At 35.2% G+C, this 27,729-nt stretch overlaps 1 protein-coding gene and 1 pseudogene across 1 annotated transcript in view; one reads left to right on the forward strand and one right to left on the reverse strand.

Moving 5' to 3' along the window:
* Nucleotides 1-27,729, forward strand: part of LMBRD1 (LMBR1 domain containing 1) — a 123,744-nt gene that overhangs the window by 31,464 nt on the left and 64,551 nt on the right. The window contains exons 4-6 of the mRNA XM_003271088.3: nucleotides 13,971-14,068; nucleotides 16,742-16,809; nucleotides 23,915-24,003. Coding sequence (XP_003271136.1) covers nucleotides 13,971-14,068; nucleotides 16,742-16,809; nucleotides 23,915-24,003 — 255 coding nt within the window. The remainder of the gene's footprint in view (nucleotides 1-13,970; nucleotides 14,069-16,741; nucleotides 16,810-23,914; nucleotides 24,004-27,729) is intronic.
* LOC115834429 lies at nucleotides 19,260-20,643 on the reverse strand (annotated as a pseudogene).

The raw sequence follows: 27,729 nt of genomic DNA on the forward strand, positions 1-27,729 counted from the left end.
AAAAACCTACAGCTACATTATACTTAGTGGTGAAAGATTGAATACTTTTCTTCTGAGATTAGGAGCAAGATAACTATGTCTGCTCCCAACATTGCTATTTAACACTGTACTGGTGATTCTAGCCAGTGTGATAAGTCTAAATAAATAAATACATATACATAATTAAATGAATAAATGTACTTAAATATTAATTTTTATTATTTAGTTATTTAAATATTTACTTAAATAAATACATCCAAACTGGAAAAGAAGAATTATTACTGTCTTACTTTCACAGGTGATATAAGATTCTATAGGTAGAAAATTTCAGGGAACCTACGTATGGACAAATACAACCAGTAAGTAAGGTTAGCAGGATCACAAGTATAAGATTGATATGAAAACTAGAAACAGACAATTCAGATGAAATGAAAAAAGCAATTCCAATCAGAAACCATCAAAAAGAGTGAAAAAGGTACTTCACATTTAACAAAAAAGTGTAAGATTTCTATGCTGAAAACTACAGAAAAATTGCTGATAGAAATTAAAGAAGATTTAAATAAACAATTCCATATTATGGGGTTGAAAACACAATGCTGTAAAGATGCAATTATGTCAGTTTTCTCTCAAACTGACCTATAAGTTGAATGCGCCTCTATTAAAATCACGCAGACTTTTAAAAATATTTTTGAAAAACTGACAAGCCAATCCTAAAATTTACGTGGAGGTCAACAGGATCTACAGTAGCCAAAAAACATTTGGAAAAGAAAAATGACATTAGAGAATTACATCCTCAGATCTCAAAACATAATATAAAACTCAGTAAACAAGACTATATATTATTGCAGATGGTCAGGCATATAGAGCAATGGAATAAAATTCAGAGTCCTAAAATAAACCTTTGTATTCATGGTCAGTTGATTTTCAACAGCTGTGCCAATTCAGTTTAATTCCATTCAATTAAAAAAAATTTTGTTAGGAAAGTTGGACTATTATATGCAAAAAAATGATTTTTTTTTGAGCCTTACCTTATACCATACTCAAAAGTCAGTCATAGACCTAAGCTGTAAAAGTATAATACTTTTAGAAGAAATTAAGGGAGGGTGGGCACAGTGGCTCACTCCTGTAATCCCAGCACTTGGGGAGGCTGAGGCCGGCAGATCACTTGAGGTCAGGAGTTCAAGACCAGCCTGGCCAACATGGTGAAACCCTGTCTCTACTAAAAATACAAAAATTAGCTGGGTGTGGTGGCAGACTCCTGTAATCCCAGCTACTTGGGGAGGCTGAGGCAGGAGAATCTCTTGAACCCAGGAGGCGGAGGTTGCAGTAAGCCAAGATCATGCCACTGCACTCCAGCCTGGGTCACACAGCAAGACTCCGTCTCAAATTAAAAAAAAAAAAGGAAAAGAAATTAAGGAATATAATCTTGGTGACCTTAAGTTAGAAAAATAGTTCTTAGATATGGCACCAAAAGCATGATTCATAGGAGAAACCTTAATAAGTTGTACTTCATCAATATTAAATCTTTGTCTTTCAAAAGACACAATTAAAACAAAAATAAGTATAAGCCATAAACAAGCCAAACATATTTGTAAATCATGTATAAATCATAAAGGGCTTATATTCAGAATGTATCTTACCAATCATTAATAAAACCATTCAATTAAAAAATGAGCAAAATATTTGAATAGGCATTTCATCAAGGAAGATTTATGAATGGCTTATAAACCCATAGAAAGATCTTCAGCATCATTAATGATTAGGGAAATGTAAATTATGTTTTCAATGAGATACACCAGCACATCAACTAGAATGCTGTCTTATTAGTTAAGGCTGCTATAACAAAATATAGAGTGGGAGTCTTAACGAACATGTATTTCTCATAGTTCTGGAGCCGGCAGATTTGGTTTGTAATGAAGGCCTTCTTCCATGCTTATAGGTAGCTAGCTACCTTCTCCCAGTGTCCTCACATGGCATAGAGAGAGAAAGAGAGAGTGAAGTAATGATCAAGTGCATGTACCCTGGTCTCTTTCTCTTCTTATAAGGACACTAATGCCATCATAGGGGCCCTAGCATCATGCCCTCATCTGAACCTAATTACCTCCCAAAGGCCTCATCTCCAAGTACTATCACATTGGGGTTAGGGCTTCAACATATGAATTCTGGGGGGACAAACTTACTGCATAACTTTCCACTCCTGGCAGCCCAGAATCCATGTCCATTTCCTATGCAAAATACATTTATTGCATCCTAACAGCCCCAAGAGTCTTGTTGGGGCATCAACTCTAAAGTACAAAGTCTTGTCTGAATATTTTCTAAATCAATATGTGTGTGACCACAAGTAAAATTTATCCTGAGTCATAATTCTTCTCTGGCTGTGAACCTCTAAAACCAGATAAGTTATTTGCTTTTAAAATATAATAGCAGTACAGGTATAGGATAGACATTCTAAGGGAAAATTCAGAAGGACAAAAAGGTTTCAATAAAGTAAAAAACCTAGCAATGCAGATACTATTAGAATTATAAGATAGCTCAAAAATAATCTTCTTTGGTTTGATGCTATGCCTTCAGGACCCACTGTGGTGATGGTCCTGCCTCTACCATTCTGTGGGGCAGGGTTAAACCTCAGCGCTCTGCTGGGTAGGAGTTGTACCCGCAAGGCTTCGAGGCAGCTATTCTCTGACATGTTGAAACCTAGACAATCCCCTCCCACCCCCTTTGAAATGAGGATGCAGCCTTGATCTCTTAATCACCTTTGGGGACATTCTTTTTTTGTCTTATAGAGTAGTACATTTTCATAGCCAAACAACTTTATGATCTGGTCCTCTAGGATCCAAGAAGCCTATCAGCCTTCCTTCATTTCATCCAATCTTCCTCCCCTTCAGTTCAAACTGGCAGTGTTTCTGCTGGGATGGCTGATTAGGTTCTTCTTGGTTCATATCTTCACTAATCTGCTTATCAAATACACCCTTAGTGTTCTCTTCAAGCTTTTCCATTTTTTTTTTGCAATGTGGATAGGCTGAGAATTTTCCAGATCTTCAAGTTCTGGCTCATTTTGTTTAACAATTCCTTTTTGTTTTTTTCTTTTTTCGTTTTATTCTAAGCAGACAGGAGGAATCAAGCCACTTCTTCAACACTTTGCTTAGGAATCTCCTTAGCTAAATATTCAGTTTCATCACTGGCAAACTTTGCCTTCTACAAAACACTAGAACACAGTTCCCAAGTTCTTTGCTATTTTATAACATTACTTTAAAAAAAATTGTCCAGTGGCATGTTCCAAAGTGACCTCCATATTTTTAGATACGTGTTAGGACAGCAGCCCACTTCTCAGTACCAAAATCTGTCTTATAGTCAGTTTGGGCTTCTCTAGCAAAATACCACATACTGGGTGACCTAATCAATAAACATTTATTTCTCACAATTCTGGAGGCTAGGAAGTCCAAGATGAAGGTCTCAACAACTTCAGTCCCTGACGGAGACCCTTTTCCTGTCTTGTAGATGGCCACCTTCTTGCTGTGTCCTTACATGGCAGAGACAGAGAATGAACTCTGGTCTCTCTTCCTCTTCTTCTGAGGACACCAGTCCCATGATGGGATCCACCTTGTGCCTTCATTTAATCTTAATTACCTCCCAAAGACCCCACCTCCAAATACTATCACATTGGGAGTTAGGGTTTCAACACATGGATTTTATGGGCTCACCAACATTCAGTCTGTAACAGGCCGTAATAAGAACCACAGATAATGCCCAAGTGCTGCCATGAATATAGGGAAACTGGCATCTTTGAATGCCGCTATTGGGAAGGTAATGTGGTATAGTTGTTTTGGAAAAACAGTTTGTAACTTCCTTTTTTTTTTTGGTAGAGACAGGGTATCTACTGTGTTGTCCAGGCTAGTCTCCAACTCCTGGCTTCAAGTTATCCTCCTGTCTAGGCCACACAAAGGGCTGTGATTACAGGCATGAGCCACCACACCCAGCCATTTGTAACTTGTTTAAAAAGTTAAATTTCCTATATGGTCCAGCAGTTCCACTCCTAGGAATTTACCCAACAGGAATGAATGCAATGTCTTAGGCAAAGATGTTCGTAGTAGCAGTTTTTATAGTAGTCCCGAACTGGAAAGTATTCAAATGTCTAACAACTGGTGAATGTTTAAATAAAATGTAGTATGCCCATACAATGGACTATATTAATATATTCAGCAATCTAAGTTACAAATCAGCAAATTATGGCATGGCTTCTATAAACCTGGCTGTGTCTATTTGTTTATGTGTTGTCTATGACTGCTTCGCTATAGCAGCACAGATGAGTAGTTGCAACAGAGATGTATAAGCTGCAAACGTGAAAAATATTTATTATCTGTTAACAGAGAAAAAGTCCCAACCCCTGTGCTTAGTGAAGGAAGCCACATGCAGAAGACTGCATCTTATATAATTCTATGCATGTAAAATGACCAGAAAAGGCAAATCTCTAGAGACAGCAGATCAGTGGTTACCTCAAGCTAGGGGTGGGATTGGGGATTATTTGTGAACTGGCACAAAACAACTTTTTTCAGAGTAATGGAAATGTTCTAAAACTGGATTGTAGTGATGGCTATAGAACTTTATAAATTTACTAAACATTATTGAATTACACAGTTATAATTTGTGAATTTCAGGATATGTAAATTGTGTATCAAAGTTGTTGGGAAAAGTATCGAATCAGCTAATGTAAGTGAAGATTGTGATACAGTTCTGTGTATATTATGGAGAGTCAGTAAAGGATAGTTGCTACTAATATGACTTAAAATCTTAGAGGATTTGCATATTTATTATTTGATTTTCTAGAGTTGTAATCTTATCCCTAATTCACAGATAAAAAAATGAGGTTAAAAAGTTATGAAGGACTAAGGCTTATACATTGGAATGTGATTCTTTGTTGCTATACAATTGTGAATTATAGCATGAATTATTTAGCCTTTTGTCTGACCATTTTATTTAACAATTTTTTTTTTGTTAAAAAAATGGCATTGCAGTGTAAACCTTGAATAAATACCATTGAGAGGGGGAAATAACCAAAAATATCCATGGGGAAAACGACTGTTCTTCAGAGTACGAAGTCTCAGTTCAACCCTGTAAATGATTTTTATTCTCAAGTTGTGTATTCTTAGAACTTACACAGCAGATGTCTGACTCACTTTGCTATACTGTCAGCAGTTGTACTAGTTATCTACTGTCATGTAACAAATTACCTCAACATTTAGCAGTTTAAAACAGCAAACTTTATTTCACGGTAGATTTGGGTGAGGAATCCAGATGCACCTTAGTTGGGTGGTTCTCTTGTAGGGCTACAAGGAAGGTGTCTGGTGGGACTGCAGTCATCCCAAGACTCCATAAGGGGGACGGTTGACATGTAAGCTCTTTCACATGGGTTTAGACAGGCCTCAGGTTTTATCTCTGTTGGCCTGTAACATCAGTTCTTTGTCACGTGGACTTTTCTATAGGGCAGCTCACAACATGGCAGCCAGGGCGTCTCAGAGTGAGAGCAGGATAGAGCAATAAGATGGAAGCCAGTCTTTTTGTCACCTAATCTCAGAAGTAACTTCCAATATTTTTGTTCATATTCTGTTCCTTAGCAGTGAGTCACTAGTGCCAGCCCACACTCAAGCTGAGATTACACAGGTCATGAATACAGAAGCGGGGTTATCAGGAGCCACTTTAGAAGCTGCCTACCACAGCAGTCTTGCCAATATCAACATCTTTGATGTTTACTTGACATACACTTTTATGCTTAGCAGACTATTTATTGATCACAGAAAGTATGAAATTTGAGATAGTCATTTTGAAGTCTCCTGTGTTTTTCCTGATGCTATTTCTTCTATTTCCCCCTTAGAAATACTCTAAATTTAGTTTGTGTTAATCCCTTGCTTTGCCTTTCAGTTTTACCATGTTATGTTCTTACTTAGTTTTACATTTCTGAACTTTATATGAAATGGCTTGCTTGCTTTCATTCATCTTCATGTTCCAGACATTTATACACATTATTGAAGAAAGTATAATTTCATTGTGTATGACTATGCTGCATATTAATCAGTGTGGACATTTAGTTTTTTGCTGTTAAAATTGTGCAGTGAACATTCTTGTGCATGTTTTCTGTTGTATATACAGAAAATATATGTGCAGAGTACATACATACATATATATGTGCAGAGTACATACATAGGAGTCAAACAGATAGATCATAAGTTATATACATCTTCAGTATTGTAGATAATGACAAGCTATTTTGCTGTTTGTACTAATGTAATTCTCATTAGAAGAACATAAGCCTTCTAGTTGCTCTATATTCTAAACTTTGATATTGTCATATATGTTTAGTTTTTGCTAGTCTGGTGAGTGTGAGAGTTCACTAGCCTATGTTTCACTTATTTGCAAATGAAGTTGTATGTTTTTTAAAAATTTGTTGGCTTTTCAGTTTTCTGCTTAAAGTAACTTTCAGTTGGGTTGTGTTCTTATTGATTTAAGAAATTTTTTAAAGATAATTTGAGTAGTACATACTGCAATTTTAAATATTGTGTCTTTTCCTCACTAGAATTAAGTCTCATGAGAGGCTTCTGTGTTTTGATTTAGCTGTATACCTCTCCCTAGAATGATGGTTGAATCATACTCAGTAGGTATTTGTTAAATGAATACATTTAAAAGGGACCTTTTCTGTATCTATTAAGATACAGAAGTCTCTATAAGATATCATATAAAGCTTTTTTTTGTTTTGGTTTATTCTTTCAAGTGGTATATTATGTATTACGTGGCTAGATGATACTTAAACTAATTTTGCATTCCTAGCATAAACCCAAATTGTCCATCTTGGTGTTTTTTTTTGGTTTGTTTTTTAAATGTAGTTCTGGATTTGATTTGCTGCTCTCTTAATTGGGATTCTTTTAAAAAATCAATTTGCAGGTGAGACTGGTCTGTAATTTTTCTTTGTCTTATTATTCTTGTCAGGTGTGAGTATTAAGACTGCTAGCCTTGTAAAATGAGTTGAAAAGTCTGTCTACATTTTAGAGAATGCTGGGGACCAGTGAGCACTTAATGTTTCTCTTTCTCCCATAAAATATATACTTGTTACTGGTAACTAAGAAGTAGAAGTGAGCATAGAAGTTTACACTATTATTCCTAATTCAATATTGAGTAGTTCATTTATTAGTAATTTTGAGTGGTTTGTTACAAAACTTTTGCTTCTTACCTTGCATACTGGTTTATAATTCTTACTAGACATCTGGGAGTACTTCCACTGTAGGATGAATAATGGTTCCCTTCAATTAGAAGGTATGATTTCTACCAGGCCACTTTGATCTTCTTATTCCAGTGAATAGTTACCATATCAGATGGAGTGTTTGACCCTATTAGGGGAAGTAGTGTTGCTGCTACACAGTTAATGCAAGGAGAAGTGATTCTTGAACCCATGGGATTCTGTGGCACCTCATGATATTACCATGTTCAGTGGCAAAAGTTAGTTGAGATTTATTATACCTACCCTTCACAGACAAGATGACCAAGGGCTTGGAATAGCTCAGGAATAAATATTTGAATTTGCCCATTTCTAGTACCAAATTCTGTTTCAGGAATTACATATGGCTGCTATTAGCAGTGCAGAAGTTCCTGGCTTAAATAGCCATATAGTATTTCAGTCTCACTTAAAGTATGGAGATAGGCTATCCAGGGCTGGTATGGCAGTGCCATAACATCATGAGAGTACTAAGCTCATTCCTTCTCTACTCTCCATCCTTAGGACATAATTTCCATCTTAAAAGTCACCACAGATTTTAAAATGGTGCTAAAGTTTAAGCCATCATGTATGAGTTTCAAGTAGGCTGCAGTAGGAAGGGGGAAGGTCAAAAAAGGGAGTGCCAGCTGAAAGGAAATGGGTATAGATATGCAGCTATCAGTCTTGACTCACGAGTTTTTCATCTGGGTAAATAGATAATTTTAGAAGGCTTTTAGAGTTCCCAGAATATCTTTATACTTTGACCTCTAAAACAAAAAGCTTTGTAATGACTAATTATTCTGTCAAAATATTGACTAAGTTTTTCTTTGTCATTGTGTTTTGATGTAAATGTTAGCTATTTTCATTGGTAGTTGGGAAGGATACTTTTAAAAAAATTTTAACAATTTAAAAGTCTAATGTATCCAAGTTAATTTTCATGTGAGTAATAATTTAATGATACGTGGCTTTTGAAAGGTAGATTGTTCCTTCGTGTATGTTTAAAAATTTTAGGAATTACTATGTATTCTTTGGTAGTTTTTGTCCATGACCTTTAAGTGGCTCTCTATTCACTTGTTTTTTGCTAGTTCTTGATAAGTTGTTTTAAAAAAACAACTTGTTTCATGAGTTTAATTTCGCTCAATTTCTGTGGACATGAGGCTTAAAAATTTTTTCTTAATGTGTTCTTTGATGTTAGTGGGTCTGCTAAACCAAAAATCTGTTTGTCTTTTATTTGCTAGTAGCAATCTTTTAACAAAAACATTTATAAGTAAAAGCATATTTTATAGAGATGTTAGGATATGAGGGTGTCATAACTTAGAGTTAAGAATAATTTGCCTTTGAAAATGGCTATGAGTTTGATGTAGAACTTTTAAAAAAGCAGTTTTTCCTGTTTCATGATAGTGGAGGCAGCAATATTTTTTCCCCCATTTACAGATATATAAACTCAACTTGACATTAGAACTGATCATATGATAAATGTTATAAAATGAATGTTCATTTAATTCTAATTCTCTCTTTGCAGTTCAACATTTATGCACTAAAAGAAGAAATCTTTATAAAGGACACTGAGAAAGAACAGTTAGATTATTAGAAGATAGCTTAGAAGGTTGTATCAGGGAAACAAATACTTAGAGCAGTTTTAAACCTATTTTGAATCATTGACTACTAGAGGGATATAGTCTGTTGAGAATTGTGTCTGTTCTCCACTTCATTTCCCCAGATGTTGATTGCTAAAAACTTTTGTGGGCACTCTTACCAGCAACATGAGAATTTTGGTTGCCATACATCTTTTAAGTCAATAGCTGCCCCATTTTTTTTTTTTGACTTCTCAGATTAGTGTTGTCCATTCTAGAACTTCCTTATGTTCAATCATAGAAAGGAACTCTTGTGTCTGGGCTTGTTTTAGTCAACACAAGGTCTATGAGATTCATCTGTTTCTCATGTTTCTTTTTTATTGCTGTGTGATCGTCTTTTATGTGAATATATCACTCCGTTTGCTTATCCGTCCACTTGTTGATGATCATTTGGATCATTTCCAGTTTTTGATCACTGCATATAATGTTTCTCTGAACATCATTCTTGTGAAAGAATTAATGCAGCAGACCTAATATTGCTGAATGCTTGTATGTTTTCAGGGAGGTCCTGCTTGTGTGGCTTACCTTTGACTAACTCCTAGGAACTTAGCCCTTGGTGTGTGTTCTCTATGTTACTAATTGAAAGGTGGTTTTGTACAGCTGGATATGGAACCATGCACTATCGGCTAGTTTAGATTGTGCAAAAACATGATTTTTGGTGAATTCTTGCTTTCCTTTTTGGAGTCTGTAGTTTTGGTAATCAAAGCTGGTCACTTAGGCAAATGTGCTTGTTTTGCAAGTCTCCAATAAATGCCCTGGACTCTGCAAATCAACCAAACTTCTCTGGGCAGAGGTCCTTTTACATAAGTTGTTGTCCTTTATTGCTGGAGTAAGAAAATTGTTGGGTCACGTGATAGGTACATGTTTAACTTGATAAGAAACTACTAAACAGTTTTTTACAGTGTTGTACCTCACTCCTACAAGTAAAGTATGATAACATTAGTTGTTCTGCATTCTTGTCAACACTTGGTATTGCCAGTTTAATTTTAGCCATTTAGATTTACTTTGCATTTTCCTGATGACTATGGTGATGAGCATCTTTTAAAATGTGCTTGTTGGCCATTGTGTATATTTTCTTTTTCTTTTTTTTTTTTTTTTTTTGAGATGGAGTCCTTCTCTGTCACCCAGGCTGCATGCAGTGGCGCGATCTGCGCTTACTGCAACCTCTGCCTCCTGGGTTTAAGGGATTTCTCCTGCCTCAGCCTCCTGAGTAGCTGGGATTATGGGTGCTTGCCACCATGCTTGGCTAGTTTTTTTGTATTTTTAGTAGTGACAGGATCTCATTATGTTGGCCAGGCTGGCCTGGAATTCCTGAACTCAGGTGATCTGCCTGCCTCGGCTTCCCAAAGTGCTGAGATTACAGGTGTGAGCCACCATGCCCAGAAATTGTGTATATTTTCTAATGTGAAGTATTGAAGTCTTTGCCCATTTTTTAAAAGAGGTGTCTTTTTATTGAGGTACAGGAATTTGTCTCATACTTTGCTATGCTAATTAAATATAATGCTAACTTAGGTGTTCAAAAGATTGTTTATCACACAAGATTAGGAGCACAAGAAATGCTTATAAAATAGTCATTATGCTGTTTTGCTATCTAAAGGCCAAGCCCACCAAGTAATAGACACAAGGGGCATACTCAGGCTGAAGCTAAACCTTACTCCTCCTATCAGTTTATCAAAGTTTTTGCTGTGAGGCTGTCAGCCTACTCAAGTCTGTTGTGCTAATTCAGTTTTTTTTTTTCTATTTTACACAAATTATTTTATTTGATTATTTTAATCCTAATATTGGCATGGTATTTAGGGTGATTTACAAATGGCATTTTGTGTTTAAGTTTTTAAAGCTTTGGAATACTTGTTACAGTTTTTTGTTTTTTGTTTTTTTTAATTTAAGTTCTGGGATACATGTGCAGAATGTGCAGGTTTGTTACATAGGTATACATGTGCCATGGTGGTTTGCTGCACCTATCAACTCATCATCTAGGTTTTAAGCCCTGCATGCATTAGGTATTTGTCCTAATGCTCTCCCCTCACCTTGACCCCACCCCACAACAGGCCCCGGTGTATGATGTTCCCCTCCCTGTGTCCATGTGTTCTCATTGTTCAACTCCCACTTATGAGTGAGAACATGAGATGTTTGGTTTTCTGTTTCCTGTGTTAGTTTGCTGAGAATGATGACTTCCAGCTTCATCCGTGTCCCTGCAAAGGACATGAACTTATTCTTTTTTATGGCTGCATAGTATTCCATGGTGTATATGTGCCACATTTTCTTTATCCAGTCTATCATTGATGGGCATTTGGGTTGGTTCCAAGTCTTTGCTATTGTAAATAGTGCTGCAGTAAACATATGTATGCATGTGTCTTTATAGTAGAATGATTTATGATACTTTGGGTGTATACCCAGTAATGGGATTGCTGGGTCAAATGGTATTTCTGGTTCTAAATCCTTGAGGAATCGCCACACTGTCTTCCACAATGGTTGAACTAGTTTACACTCCCACCAACAGTGTAAAAGCATTCCTGTTTCTCCATATCCTCTCCAGCATCTGTTATTTCCTGACTTAATAACCATTCTAATTGGCTCAAGATGGTATCTCATTGTGGTTTTGATTTGCATTTCTTATTGACCAGTGATGATGAGCTTTTTTTCATATGTTTGTTGGCTGCATAAATGTCTTCTTTTGAGAAGTGTCTGTTCATGTCCTTTACCCACTTTTTGATGCGGTTATTTCTTGTAAATTTGTTTAAGTTCCTTGCAGATAAATGTTTATGTCTGTTGGCTCTTAGATTTGCAATAGAAATGTTAAAACTCACTACTCTTTGGTTTGTAGCAGAAACACCAATATTCATTGCCCTAACAGACTTATTGTCACTATTAGTTGCTCCTAATATTAAAAGCCTGCATAAATTTCATTAAATGTGTATATTGCCAAATGCAGTATGTTGACATTTTGTGATTGCTAAGTATAAATTAACTCTGCCCCTCTGTTGATTATTTAGGGTCCTATTTGATTTGAGTTTCTTTTATCTGTTTCGCATGTAGTAGGGCTGTTTCATAAGTGTCCTCCAGATAAATGAGATAGTGCTAGCAAATGTTAAGAAAACTCTTTAAAGTCATTTCTTCCAACACAATAAGTAATTTAGATTTTATTATACATTACTAACATGCATTTTTTCCATGTTTTTTTACCATCTTAACCATTTCAAGTGTACTATTCAGTGGTATTAAATATGTTCATAATATGCAGCCATTGGTGCCATTCATCTCTATAACACTTTCCATCTTGTAAAATTGAAACTATACCTTTTTAATAGTAACTTTCTATTCTGCCCTTCCCCTCTCCTTCTGACAACCACCGTCCTACTTTCTGTATCCTTGATTTTGACTACTCTCAGTACCTCATATAAGTGGAGTCATGTCGTATTTGTCTTTTTGTGACTGGCTTATTTCACTTAGCATAATGTCCTGGTTATGCTAAGTTCATCTGTGTTGTAGCATATATCATTTCCTTCCCTTTTTTTTTAATTTTTATTTTTTTGAGACGGAGTCTGTCTCTGTCGCCCAGGCTGGAGTGCAGTGGCGTGATCTCGGCTCACTGCAAGCTCTGCCTCCCAGGTTCACGCCATTCCCCTGCGTCAGCCTCCTGAGTAGCTGGGACTATAGGCGCCCCCACCACGCCTGGCTAATTTTTGTATTTTTAGTGGAGATGGGGTTTCACCGTGTTAGCTAGGATGGTCCCGATCTCCTGTATAACACATTTTGCCTCTATCCATCCATCAATGGACACTTGGGTGGCTTTCATGTTTTAGTTACTGTGAACAATGCAGTTATGAACATGGGTGTACAAATAACTCTTCGAGAGTCTGTTTTCAACTCTTGTGTGCATACACCCGGAAGTGGAATTGCTGGATCATATGTAACGCCATTTTTCATTTTTTTTAGGAAACATCATACAGTTTTCCACAGCTGCTATACCATTTTACATTCCTACCAGCAGCACACAGGGTTCCAGTTTCTCCACATCCTTGACAACACTTGTCATTATTATTGTTTTTTGTTGGTAGCCATTCTAATGGGTCTGAGAATGTAACAGTTGCTTTCTTTTATAAAGGAATACAATGATTATCATTCTGTAATTGCTTTATATAATTATACTGGTACTATTATTTTTCATGAATATGTACAAACGAATGAATGTGAATATGCAGATTTTAAAAACAGGTTTCTTAGGCTTAAGTCTCAAATGTTCCTTATTCTGTTTTTATTGTTAAAGATACTATATCTTTGGCTTAAGCTCTATATTGAATTTAGATAAATATTTTGACTGACTGCCAGTTAAAAGTCTGTCAAATCTAACATTTTTTTTAAAAAAAGCAGATAAATAGTAATTCCTATCAGTTAATGTTGAATCTGATTTTGAATATAATCTAAGAATTGAAAACAGGGTCATGAAGAGCTATTTGTCCTTCCATGTTCATAGCTGCATTATTCACAAATTGCAAAATTTGGAAGCAACCCCAGTGTCCATTGATGGGTAAATAGAGAGTCTGATTTTACCGTTCTACTATTCTTTCTATCTTTTCTCTATTTTGATTTGTGTAAGATTGGTTATATAATACTGCATATTTTTTTAAACTTAAGATGAGAAAATTATTTATATCAAAAAGACAATATTATTTATAGCTGTTTCTTTAACTTGGCGGAATAGCAAATCTTGTGTTAGGTGTACTCAAATTTAAATTGGAATGAACACAAAAGTTAAAGTTCATTTAAATGAGATGGTTTACAGGAAGTTCTCAGCATTGTAGTTAGTACAGAGTAAGAGCTCATATGTCAGCTGCCACAATTGTTCTTGGCCCAGTTATTACTATTGTTAGAAATTGCTGTAAAGTTAACTTGAATTATGGGTTGTTATTCTGATAATACTGTTGATTTACTGGGACATGGGACAGAGAAGGCTATTTGGGCATCATGTACTATATAGAAAGAGTTATGAGAAGAGGGAATCAGGGGAGTGAATTTGTTAAGTGAATATATATACATATATATATACATGTAGATAGATAACGATGATTAAGTATGTATGTATTTAGTAAAACTCGGTTTATTATTTATTTCCACAGCTTTATATTCTGTTATATTGTTCTGTGTGTTCTTCTGGATCCCTTTTGTCTACTTCTATTATGAAGAAAAGGATGATGATGATACTAGTAAATGTACTGTAAGTATCTTTATTTTAGAGACCTTAGTTTAGGAAAGAAAAATAATATTTCCTACTTTTTCAGAGAATGAATGAATGGATTTTTTCTAGAGCAGTGTTGTCTAATAGAAATACAATGTTAGCTAAATTAAAATAAAAAGAAAGTTGAAATTAATTTTAATTATACATTGTATTTAACATAATATATTCCAAATATTATTTCAAATATAGTCAAACAAACTATTAATGAAATATTGTTTCTTTTCTTCACACTAAGTCTTTGAAATTTGGGTTGTTTTTTACACAACAATTCAAGCTAGCCACATGTCAAGTGCTTTCTAGCCACATGTGGCTTGTAACTATTGTTTTAGACAAAGCAATTCTAGATCAGGCATACACAATTTTTTCTGTAGAAGGCCAGGTAGTAAATAGTTTAGGATTTGTGGGCTATACGGTCCCTGTCTTAGCCACTCAAGTCTGCCATTATAGTGTTAAAAGTATCCAGAGACAATGAACATTTTATGATCCAGTGAAACAGAAGATGAATCAGATGTGGCACACTGAATGTAGTTTGCTGGCCCCTGTTCAAAAGCATAAAGAAGGAGCACTTGTAGGTTGTTCTTACTAATCCAGGATAAGGCTGACTTTTTTTTGGCTGGGCGCTGTGGCTCACGCCTGCCTGTAATCCCAGCACTTTGGGAGGCCGAGGTGGGCGGATCACCTGAGGTCAGGAGTTAAGAGACCAGCCTGACCATGGCGAAACCTCATCTCTACTAAAAGTACAAAAATTAGCTGGGCATGGCGGCGGGGACCTGTAATCTCAGCTACTCCGGAGGCTGAAGCAGGAGAATTGCCTGAACCTGCGAGGCGGAGGTTACAGTGAGCCGAGATCGCGCCACTACTCTCCAGCCTGGGCTACAAGAGTGAGACTCCGTCTCAGAAAAAGAAAAAAGACTGACATTTTAAAAACCTGACAAATACAGCACACATGCATGTTCAGAACTGCAGACCATTATCACTTAAGTATTGGTATAAACAACTAAAATAATAGTAAATATAATTCAGGAGCATCTTAGAAATATATTAATTTTATATAACCGAGTTGGGCCTCTCTCTCAATTGCATGGATGACTGAAAATCAGGAAATCTATTAATATATAGTAATTAATAGGTCAAAGAAAAAATATGTTAAAAGGTATATGTCAAAATCGAACACTGTAATTTAGGGGAACAGTTGTACAATAAGACTAAATGTCTTTTTGACTTACAGGATTTTGTTTTATACCTTGTTTACATTTGTATTTAAATACAGAATAAATGTATTAAGTCAAAAGCTAGCATCATGCTTAATCATGCTTAAAACTTCAAGAGCATTTGCATTAAGATTGGGAGCAAGTAAATTAACAGTATTTTAAATGACTCCTAGAGTGATAATCAATGCATGTTAGAGAAAAAAAATTAGATATTTAAATATTTCTGAAGAGAGTCAAAATTGTTATTTGCAGATACTATATTATTGTATATTTGGAAAAACCAAGGTATTTAAAGTAAGGTAGCTAGTTACAAATTTAACAAAATCTCCATGAGATTTATGCAGTCTCTTTCACTTCTTCCAAAGTGCACATTCTTCTACCCTTTGGTTGATCTTAGGATCTTCTTTACGTTTTCTTTAGTTTTTTTCCTAAAGAATATCTTACCCCCTTTGTGAATAAGAACTATGTGAAACATTAATTCAAATTTTAAAAGATGATTTTTAGATACTTCATTAGTCTGAGAGGACAAATGTTATTTCTGACTGATTTAAAATGAGATTATTATTAACTTTTTTATTTGTATTCAGAATGTCCAGCTTTGTCTTTATTTGCTTTTCTTAGCCTTTGGAGTATATTATAGGCACCAAGCAAAACATAGTTTTTAAATTCCCAAGTTCCTGGTCTTAAGTACTTATTTAATCACTTATGACCTATGTGCCTTAGGACAGATTATTAACTTCTCTGGACTTCATCTTCCTTATGTCTAAAGTACAGATGAGAACAACCTATCTTAGAGTTGTTATGAGAATTAAATGAGTTAACATATGTGACGTTCTTATCAGTGCCTGGCATGGTATATGTTATATATGTATAAAATATATATTAATGTATGTAAGTATATATACACATATATTTGTGTATATGTGAATATATAATTATATATGTATATATGAGTATGTATATATACAAATATATTTAATATATACTCATGTATATACTCAAACACAAACGTGTATATTGTGTTTATTATTGTTATAAACCATTTTGATGTATTGGGTTGGGGCATTGTAGATTCTGATTGCTGTCTGGGGGAATATTTTATTACATATTCTGATACTTTTACTAAAGATGCCTACTGGAGAATTAACTATGCTTTAGGTGGGTTGGTTTTTACAAGGGTCTAACTATTGAAAAGATTTTAAGAATCTCATGTTTTACAAAGATACTTAAGATGTAGTATACCCATTTTCTATAAATTTTAAGGTTGTTTTTCAACCTTAGTTTCAGTAGTGTAAAGTTTCAAGTGAAACTTGAAAGTGAAACTTTACACTATTGAGTGTAAGCGTGTATCTGATGTGAAGGTACTGTTAAACTGTTGCAAGGATATTTTATATTTTAAAGGGCTTGCTAAATGTTATACCTTTTTGTCTTTGGCACCTAGCAAATTAAAACGGCACTCAAGTATACTTTGGGATTTGTTGTGATTTGTGCACTGCTTCTTTTAGTTGGGTAAGTCTTGATTTTTTTTTTTTAACCATGAAATGGAAATAGAATTATTTGAAAAAAATAATAAAAGGATCATTCAGAAAAACCTAGGAAAGAAAAAAATGTAAAAAAAAGAACAATCCACTCTCTATATCTCTAAGGAACAATAGCCACAATTTAACAGTTTTGTCTATGTTGTTTCATCTAGACATTTTTATGTGCTTGAATGCATGCAGAGTTCACCTCTCTTCTTGCATGCACTCTACATGTTTTTTACACAAATGTGATTATGTTTTATATAATTCTTGGTAATCTGCCTGTTAACATATTGTGGGCATCTCTTCAGGATAGTAAGTGTAGATCCATCAGTTTTGACTACATTGCATTTCCTTCTGAGGATACAAAAATATATTTAACTGATCTTCTAGTGATGACTGCTTAGACATTTATAATGTTTCCCCATTATTATAAATAACACTTTGATGAAAATCCTTATCTGTGCATCTTTTCAGATTTGACCCTATCAGTCTTTTAAATCTTTGTCAATGAATTTCCTTTCTTAATTCTTTTTGTTTTTATACTAATATCAATAACATTTTGCTTATTTGTTTGTACATCTAAAATTTATCCTTGTTAATGGAAGACATTTATCTTTGTTAAAAATAGGTCATTAGTCTTTCATTTTTTATGTTAGGAAATACATTAGGAGTTAATAAATTTTTTAAAGTTTCTGTTTATAATTTAGTCTCACAATTTTCAATAAATAACTTTCCATAAATAAAAAAAATTACTTATTACATGTAACTTGTAATGGGAATAAAATTGTTGAGTAACTTTCTGTAGTTCCAGGAGTTCTTAGGATGCATGTATTTTATAGTCAAGTCATATTTTCAATTCTTTTTACCTGCCTTGATGTGTCATGAAAAAGAGTACTTTTTGTAAGCACTTTTTTTTAGTGGTTTTTCTATGTATTTTAGCTCCGGAGTATATTTCTAAAGTATGTTTTTGGCTTTTTAAAGAAAGCCAAATCTACTTATGTTAATTTCCCTTGTTAACATCGAGGTCTCTTGTATGTAAACCTGAATTATCTGGAGCGGGAATCAGCAAACTTTTCTTAAAGCATAGATAGTAAGTATTTTAGATGTATTGTCTGTATGGTCTTTGTGTCTCTCTTGTAGCTCAGAAGTAATCATAGACAATTTGTAAACAAAGAACATGACTGTGTTCTAGGAAAACTTTATTTATAAACACAGGCAGCCAATAGTTTGCCAACTCCTATTTTAGAACATGAGTGAGAATCATCAATAAAACTACAAATCTTTATAACAGTCAGAATAAGAAAATAGTGAATTAAAGACTGTTAGTATTTCAGCCATCTAGGACAGGGTTCTTCTCATCATATGTAAATATTTGAATGAGGTGTGCATTTAGGTTAAGTGATTGACAAAAGGTCTTGAAATATTTTTGAAGGTGGCATATTCAGAGTTTCTTTTAAGTGATATGCTTTTGCTAATAAAACTAGATAATTTTATGGCAAAGCTATGATCTAGATTTAACTAATTCATGTAGCTCATACGTTTTTGAAACACTTAATGTGTTGGATACTATGCTAGATCTTGGGGCTAAAGGTAGAGGACCATGGTCTCTGTCCTCTAGGTTTATGTTGTGGAGGCATGCAGATACATACCTTGAATTACAGTGTTTAAGTGCTCTGATAGGAGATACATACCAGATGTTGATGGTAGAGGAGCAGGTTCTTACTCTACCTTGCAGAATCAGGAGATCTAAGAGGATGTAATATTCGAGTTGAGATTTGAAGGGATGGGAATTGGTCAGCTGACTTGACAAATAAAAAAGATGAATAACATGTATAATGTTTTCGTCTGCTTTGGCTGCCATAACAAAGTATCATAGACTGGGTGGCTTAAATAACAGTGATTTATTTTCTCATGGTTCTGGAGGCTGGAAGTCTGTTAAAGGTGCTGGCAAATTTGGTTTCTGGTGAGAGTTCTCTTCCTGGCTTATAGAAGGCCACCTTCTTGCTCTGTCTTCACATGGCCTTTCCTTTGTGCTTGCAGAGGGAGAAGGTGAGGGGGAGAGTGAGAGGGTGGAGGAGAGAGAAGGAGCACTCTCTGGTGTCTCTTCCTCACCAATGCCATGGGATGATTAGGGCCCCACCCTTGTGACTTCATTTAACTCTAATTCTCTTGATAAAGGACCTGTATCCAAATACCATTACATTGGGGATTAGGGCTTCAACATATGGTTTTTTTTTTTTTTTTTGGAGAGTTGAGTACAAGGGACTTTATTGATAGTACATGACAAAGTGGTACTCCCTAGGTCCCTCCTTCTTCAGGGGGTCTGACACAGAAACTGTGTCCAGGGGAGATTCTCAGTGCAGCAGGGACTCCCCAGCCGCTGAGGGCCTCTCTCTCCCTGTTGTGTTCTTGCTGGGGCTGGTGACCCAGGGGCTCTTACCTGGAAGCCAGGTGGAACATGAGTTCCACCACCCTGTTGCTGTAGCCAAATTCATTGTCATATCAGAAAATGAGTTTGAAAAAGTGGTTGTTGAAGGCAGTGCCAGCCCCAGCATCGAAGGTGAAAGAATGAGTATCACTAGTAAAGCTGTAAGAGACAACCTGTTGCTCAGTGTAGTCCCGAATGCCTTTGAAGGGACCCTCCAATGCCTGCTTTACCATCTTCTTTATGTCATCATATTTGGCAAGTTTCTCCAGATTGCACATCAGGTCCACAGCCAACACATTGGCAGTGGGAACATGGAAAGTTATGCCAGTAAGCTTCCTATAGCTCAGGGATAACCTTGCCCACAGCTTTGGCAACACAGGCAGAGGCAGGGATGATGTTCTGGAGAGCCCCACAGCTGTCACACCACAGTATCCCAAAGGCGCCATCCATGGTCTTCTGAGTGCCAATGATGGCATGAACTGTGGTCATGAGTCCCTCCATGATGCCACAGTTGTCCAGGGTGGCTAAGCAGTTGTTAGTGCAGGAGGCATTGCTGACCATCTTAATGCCATTTTTCTACTTCTCATGATTCATGTCCATCACATGGGGGTATCAGCAGAAGGGGCAGAGATGAGGAACCTTTTGGCTCACTGCTCTAAGTGAACCTCAGCCTTCTTCATGGTAGTGAAGATGCTGGTAGACTCCACAACATAATCAGTGCCCAAATCACCCCATTTAATTTTGGTGAAATCTTGCACCTGTAAGAGGGTGATGGGATTTCCATTGATGACAAGCTTCCAATTCTCAGCCTTGACAGTGCCCTAGAACTTGCCATGGGTGGAATCATGCTGGAACATTTAAGCCATGTAGTGAAGGTCACTGAAGGGTCAGTGATGGCAACAATATTCATTTTGCCAGAGTTAAAAGGAGCTCTGGTGACCAGGCACCACTATGGCCAAATCCATTTAATCTGGCCTTCACTTTCACCATGATGTCTCAATGATGTGGCTGGTGCTGCTGAGAGGATGAGGCTCTCTGTAGAATGGGGGAGCAGAGAGCCAGCAACATATGAATTTTTAGGGAACACAATTCAGTCTATAAATTGTATTAACTGGGAGGCTCAGGTTAGCATGGAGTGTTTGAAGAATGACGTAAAAAATATGATGTGAATTTAGATTTCCCCTCCCCTCAAAAAAAGAAGGGTAATATGATGTTTCAAGTGTTCCTGTGGGCAAGTGACAGGATATGATGACATTAGCCAGGTAAGTAGACTCTGGGTCTTACATGCCATGTTTAAGAAATTTTTAATTTTGTCCTACTCAGTAATTGAAAGACAGTGAAGATGTGTATATATTTGTGTATATGAATGCATGAAAATAAATATATATGACTTTGCTTTACGAGTTACAGCACGGTGGGCCGGGCATGGTGGCTCCTGCCTGTAATCCCAGCACTTTGAGAGGCCGAGGGAGGTGGATCACAAGGTCAAGAGATCAAGACCATGCTGGCCAACATGGTGACTTCTACTAAAAATACAAAAATTAGCTGGGCATAGTGGTGCATGCCTGTAATCCTAGCTGCTCGGGAGGCTGAGGCAGGAGAACGGCTTGAATCCGAGAGGCAGAGGTTGCAGTGAGCTGAGATTGCGCCAGTGCGCTCCAGCCTGGCAACAGAGTGAGACTCCGTCTCAAAAAAAAAAAAAGAGTTACAGCACTGTGAAGGATGTATTGCAAGAGAATTTTGGGTGTTGGGTTGGAGAAGTGGTATGTAAATAGTAGGTAGGAAGATCAGTTAAGTAGCCATTATATAAGTTCAGGTGAGCATTGGAACTACAGTGGTTACAAAGAGAACAGAGAGGAAGAAACATAAGCTATTTGGAAGATAAATATGAATTGACTTGGTGATGGAGTGTAAGAAGAGAACGTCTTATTTTCAGTTCTGCTGAATTCATCATTTCCATTTCATGTCTACTGAAATTCATTAGCTTTTCCTTTGTCTCTTTCTGAAGAGATACTGTGTGTTAATTCAATGAATCAGATTGGGTAGAAAATATTTTTCTAAGCAGTTTTTCAGTTTTATTATTTTCAAGGGCATGAGGGAAAAGTATAATCTTACTAGGCTCTAGTTTGTATTTTAACCCATTTATGCCAGAGGTTGCAAATTTTTTTGGTGAAAAATCAGACCTTGGCGATGACCTTGAGTAGTAAAATATAAATAACTCTCACAAGCGTAGTATTCCAATAATGGAACACTAGGCATAAATGGCTTAATCTAGTACTTTGTGTTTTTGGAAGCTGAGGTGCTCTGTATACATTTTTTTTTAGAAAGGCTGAGATTTTAAAAGTATGTGCACCTTTCTACCATACAAATCTCATTGTATTCTAACTCTTGGTTACTTTAATGTCATCACCATTTCATTTAGTATACTTTAGTATACCTGATACTTTAGTAAATACTTTAGTATACCTGATGATCTTAACTGCTGTTTCTTTCCTCAGAACTGACATATCTATATTATAATTTTATTGGACTTCAATTGCCTTTTCATCTGTTGGGAAGTTATTTCTTTTTCTTTATAGATCTTTGTCTATGGGGCTGATATTTGGTCGATGAACAGTGGTTTGTTCCTTCTGGTGGTTAAAAGGTTGACATGCTTTTATACCAGTCAGGTGCTGCTCTGCCCTCTGGATCTTCTTACCCTACCTCAGCTCCATTGAAAGAGGAAAGCCTGGTTCATCAATGTCCTGCAGAATTAAGGCCAGGGTCTGTGTTGATTAATTAGTGCCTTTGCCGTATTTTGAGTTCTACTTATGGATGTTTTCTTAGTTTATGTGAAAATATTTTAGGTCTGTTTTTTAGGTTATAAAATCCTGATGGTAAAGTAATTTAAGAACCTGCTTTGAATTTGTGCTTTCGTTTATACCTAAAATACTAAGTGCTCAAATCTTTAACTCTCTGATGGATGCTTTCAAAGTATTTTCCTCAAGTCATTCTGATAGTAGTGTGGGTCACTTAACTTAGTCTTTTTAGTTTTTTTGGTTATATAAGGTTCCCTCTGGTGTTACTCTTTTTTGAATATTTGAACTGCTAGATAATTCTGCTCAGGAGTTGAATGTGTGTCATCAAGAGCAAGGGTTAATTTTCTTCTCTTTCTGTACAATATCTTTGATTACCTAAAACTGACATACTGAGTTTTAGAATATTGCATATTGAACCCTATGAGAATGAATGCTATTTTTAGATACCCGAATATGTATTTCTTTTTTAATAGTATGATAGGTGGTATTTTGTACAACATAGAAATTTTTGTTTTCCCACTCTCACAGATTGGTTAGTCCCAACTAACAAGTTCAGAACATACTTTTTGGGATATCAGAACAAACTGTCCAAATAAAGGAATATCATATAGGTAGTTTTTTCTTGCTTAGTTTATATTTCTGTTATGGATGTGTAATATACAAAAATGTTATAATTTTATTTCTTGATTCCACACCTCTGCTTTCATTTGTTTGATTTCATACCTGGGGCAACAAATAATAAACTTTCTACATTTATTGCTCTATGCCTGTGAATAAGCACTTTTTTTTCTAAAAGTGGTGATAAATAAGTCTCTAGGATTAAGAAGAATATAGTAAACTGAAGTCAATGCAGATAGTTAGAAATTTAAGTAACCTCCTGACACGCTGTGCCCGGTCATTTTTTAAATAACAGTTATCAGTAGCAACAGGAAATTCGGATTTTTTTTTTTAATTAAAAAGAAAATTTTAGAATAATTACTTTGTTTTACATGAAAACATTATTAGAGCAGGTACCTTAATATATTATTGAACTAATTCATTTCCTCTTTACAACAGAAGATAAATCTTATCACTTTGCTTACACTTAGGTTGGGAAGGATGTGGTATTAGAGTTACTTCCTACACATATACAACCTAAGGGATACCCAGCTCTTTACCTTAATCTCTTAATTATCTTCTTATTATTGATATGGGCTAGATAATAAAATGAACATTTGTTTATTCTATCTTTTCCCAGTCTAAGATCATAGAGCAGGTCCTAGGATGCTAGCTGTCTCTGCTATTTCTACAGTTCCCTTCACCTGCGGGTTGAAAAACAAATAGAAACTACTTTCATTGTGTCTGTTGGATAGAATCTTGAAAGATATATTAATAGAAAAATACTAATAAGAAAGCAGTAATCACTGCCGATTCCACAGTGAGACATTTACTGCTTATTCTAATGTATTTCTTTTGCTTCTTAAATAATTACATATATTTACATTCTGCTTTACTGATTTAATACAGATGTCCTTAACCTTTTTTTGTGGATTGTTTCGATCATCTTAAACCTGTGGTCCATTCTCAAAATATTATGTATTTATTTTTTGTTTTTTACCAGCTTTATTAAAGTATAATAAAGTATTTTAAGTGCAAAAAACATACGGGATTACAAAGGAAACTAATTTTACTGAATGCAGTAATACAACTATTAAAACAAATTTGCAGTGAAGTAAATGCGTAGATAAGAAACTTTTCACTCCCCTCAGTGCATAGTACAGATTTTATTTATTTATTGTTTTGGAGAAAAATAATTTGAGTTTCAAACCATTTAATTTAACTTTTTATCTTTAAAGCTATTAAAACAATTATTTTCTCTTTTGTAGTGCCTTTGTTCCATTGAATGTTCCCAATAACAAAAATTCTACAGAGTGGGAGAAAGTGAAGTTCCTATTTGAAGAACTTGGAAGTAGTCGTAAGTATTGTTTTTTTTAAAAAACATAGTAATTTATATTTCCTGATACTTCAGACTTTTGAGAAGCAGTTTATTTGTATTTTGTTAAGAATTTAACCCCAGCTGGGCGTGGTGGCTCATGCCTGTAATCCTAGCACTTTGGGAGGCCAAGGGGTGGGGGTGGATCACGAGGTCGGGAGTTTGAGACCAGCCTGGCCAACATGGCCAAACCCCGTCTCTGCTAAAAATACAAAAATTAGCTGAGTGCAGTGGCAGGCACCTGTAATCCCAGCTGCTTGGGAGGCTGAGGCAGGAGAATCACTTGAACCCAGGAGGTGGAGGTTGCAGTGAGCTGAGATTGCACCATTGCATTCCAGCCTGGGGGACTGAGCAAGACAGAGCGAGACTCCATCTCAAAACAAAACAAAAAGAATTTAACCCCACAGTTTTTCTAACTTGTTGTTTTGAACCTAATGCTAAACAAATTAGAAGTGTTACATTCTTAAGGCTTGCTTTTAGCCATGTAGCTATTACGTAGCTATTTTCTTGACTTCTTCATAAAATTACCATGTTGAAAGAAAATTTAATCTTTTCTTCAAAGTATTTTAGCAGTGAGGCTCTTATAATTTCTATGTGATTTTTTAATTCACTTAGGATAATATAAAATAATATGTTAAAGAAATATACTGGATATATTGGGTTTTATTTTTAATTAGTAACAGAGGACCTTATGTTTTTGTTTGAGATTAAATCATCTTTTATATAAAATATAAATTACAGAGGTTTTATATGAATTAAATAATGTTTTATTATAAATTCACCTCATGAAAATATTTTGGCATTGCTTTTCTAGAAGTTTTTCTTAACTTACTCTGTGTGACCTAGGTTTTTCCAGAAAAAAAAAAGGCTCACGGGTTAGGTTAAGAAAATTGCTTAATCATTAAAAAAATAACTTTGGCATTAGAAAGTGATATTAAAATACTGTGTATCATATTACTCAGAATTCCTTGTGCATTTGAACATAGTAACCTTATTTTCAAAGATACCTAGTGTATTTATTTCTATAAATACTATGCAGAAAAATTGCTTTTTTGACTATTCTAATAGGTACTGTACACTCTTTGATCAGCACTTCTTTCTTTTTGCCCAGGTACAATACTAAACGATGATTAAATTAAGTCTTGCAGTCTGCTGTATGAGTTCTTAATTTTCCTGCTTTCCACTTAAGATCTCATGTTGTAAATTGTGATTCATTAATATCTTACTGATACCAGCAAGAATAAGGGTAGCATCTACTAATACTGAATTGTCAGATTTATGTACCTTGATTCTATTGCTGATAAATTAATGGCTTCTTTTCTTGGAGTTAACTCCTTTAGATATCTTGAGTAACTACTCTTCTACCCCAAACATTATTTCATAAGTTATACTTTGAGTGTTAGTATAACTTGAATTGGTGATTAGATAGGTAGCATTATTCTGTTTTTTTGCAATTCCATTCTCTTTAGTCTTTATTTTTTTTGTCTCCAATGTTAAACACCGTATTCTAGAATACATGTTACTTAACACTCTGGATCAGCTATCTAAGTCCAAAACAATTACCCAACTATTCTTAATTTTTAGTTCTTTCGTCTCTCATCCCACCTCCTTGCATTGCATTTTTCAGGCATCAAGGGTATATGACCTTTTTATTGATTGATTGATTGATTGAGACGGAGTCTTGCTCTGTCACCTAGGCTAGAGTGCAGTGGCATGATCGTGGCCCACTGCAACCTCTACCTTCCGGGTTCAAGCGATTCTCCTGCCTCAGCCTCCTGAGTAGCTGGGACTACAGGCACGCACCACCATGCTCAGCTAATTTTTATATTTTTAGTAGAGATGGAGTTTCACCATATTGGCCAGGCTGGGTTTCGAACTCCTGACCTTGTGATCCACCCATCTTGGCCTCCCAAAGTGCTGGGATTACAGGCATAAGCCACTGTACCCGGCCTATATAACCTTTTTTAAAAAAATGCTTTATATGTAGTAAAATGCGTAGATCTTATGATACATGTATATAGTCATTGTAACTGATTGCAGTCAAGGTGTAGAACACATCCATCACTAGCAATTTTTTCACAGTATTCCGTTCAGTTAATATCATCTCCCATGAGAGGTACCAATGTTATAATTTCTGCCACTATATATTAGTTATATTAGTTTTGCTTTTTTTGAATATTGTGAGTAGGATTCTGATTCCATTTATTAATGATTCTTTTTTGTGTATACCTGGCATCTTTCATGAAATAATGTTTTGAAATTCATTTGTATTAGTAGTTCCTTTTTATTGCAGCAGAGTAATGCATTTTATGACTATAGTACAACTTGTTTACAATAGGATTTATTTATCATAAAGATGTGTGTACCCAGATCATAGACCTCCTAACATATAAAGAGAATGCATCTTCAAATATCTTCAGCACATGTTTATTCATCTTTTACCCAAGTGGGAATAATTAATAATGATCAATTTTGAGTTATTTGGTTCAGATGATTTTGACTATTAGTAATATTAACATTTCAATTGGCCAAATATATCAGCATGTCTATTTTATCATTTCTAAGACACATAATTTTTCAGATTTTTACATCGCTGTTTTGGAGATATATTTTACAATATATACAATATATTTTACAATAGTACCTTAAAATTATCAGCCAGATGTCAGACCCCTCCTAGTTGTATGAACACCTTCTCTTGATGCTTCTGGTATGATCAGTTAAGTAACAGCATCAAAATGTCTTTGATTTGATAAAAAGTAGTTTTAAAAAATTAAGACTTAAAAATTTGCCTTGCATGATTGTGAATTTGTTAATAATATGCTCTCTTTATGTAAAACTGAGACATGAGTTTTAAGATGATAGATCATTATAATTTTATTAGTACTCATAAAAGATTAATGTCAATACATTAAATTAATCAAAACTTTGTATTTGATTCCACAGGACTTACATTTAAACTCGATCAATACAGGCCTAATAGGACCTGTATTAAAACTTGAAAAAGTATTGCTCCTACCTAAGAATATTCAAATTTGCATAGTATTTTATTACATAATTTGATATATTTATGTGAAAGTGTCATTCCTGCCCCTCACTCTTTGACCTTCCTTTAGATAATTTCCTAAATCTAATGCGTTAGCATAGTATTTTGTGTGTGTGTGTGTGTGTGTGTGTATTTTTTAACCTATTTTCTCATTGCGTTTGCTTTTATTTTTCTGCCAAGTAGGCAAGCTTGTCCTTTCAAGTGAAAAAGTGAAATAAATCTTTAATTAAGATTTTAGTTTTTGATTATCTATTAAGAACTGATTTGAAAATTAAGAACAAAGAAACTGGAAGTCTCAGGACTGAGGGGAGAAGGGAGAAAGAGTCAAGGTCAGTAGCTTTCCTATGAAATGTTATTTCTCAGGGTCTGCCATTGAGAAAGGTCGTGTGATCTTTTTAATCACCTTTTGAGCATCTGATATTTTACTGATCTCTTTTTGGGCCCAATAATTAGCCAGTAATTTTCCTCTTAATTTTAAGAGGTGTAGGAAAGAAAATCTCAGCTTGTCCGAAAGATTTTTTAAAAATCAATTTTTAAAGAGTCCTTTAGAAACTCTTCTCCACTTGGAGTTAACACTTCAAGAATACGATAATACATATTGGTTTTTATTTCTTCAAAATGTATAAGCAGCTCAGCTTTCTATGTTGATTTGCTAAATATAA

The sequence above is a fragment of the Nomascus leucogenys genome, chromosome 3, assembly GCF_006542625.1.
Source record: "Nomascus leucogenys isolate Asia chromosome 3, Asia_NLE_v1, whole genome shotgun sequence".
Classification (NCBI taxonomy): Eukaryota; Metazoa; Chordata; class Mammalia; order Primates; family Hylobatidae; genus Nomascus; species Nomascus leucogenys.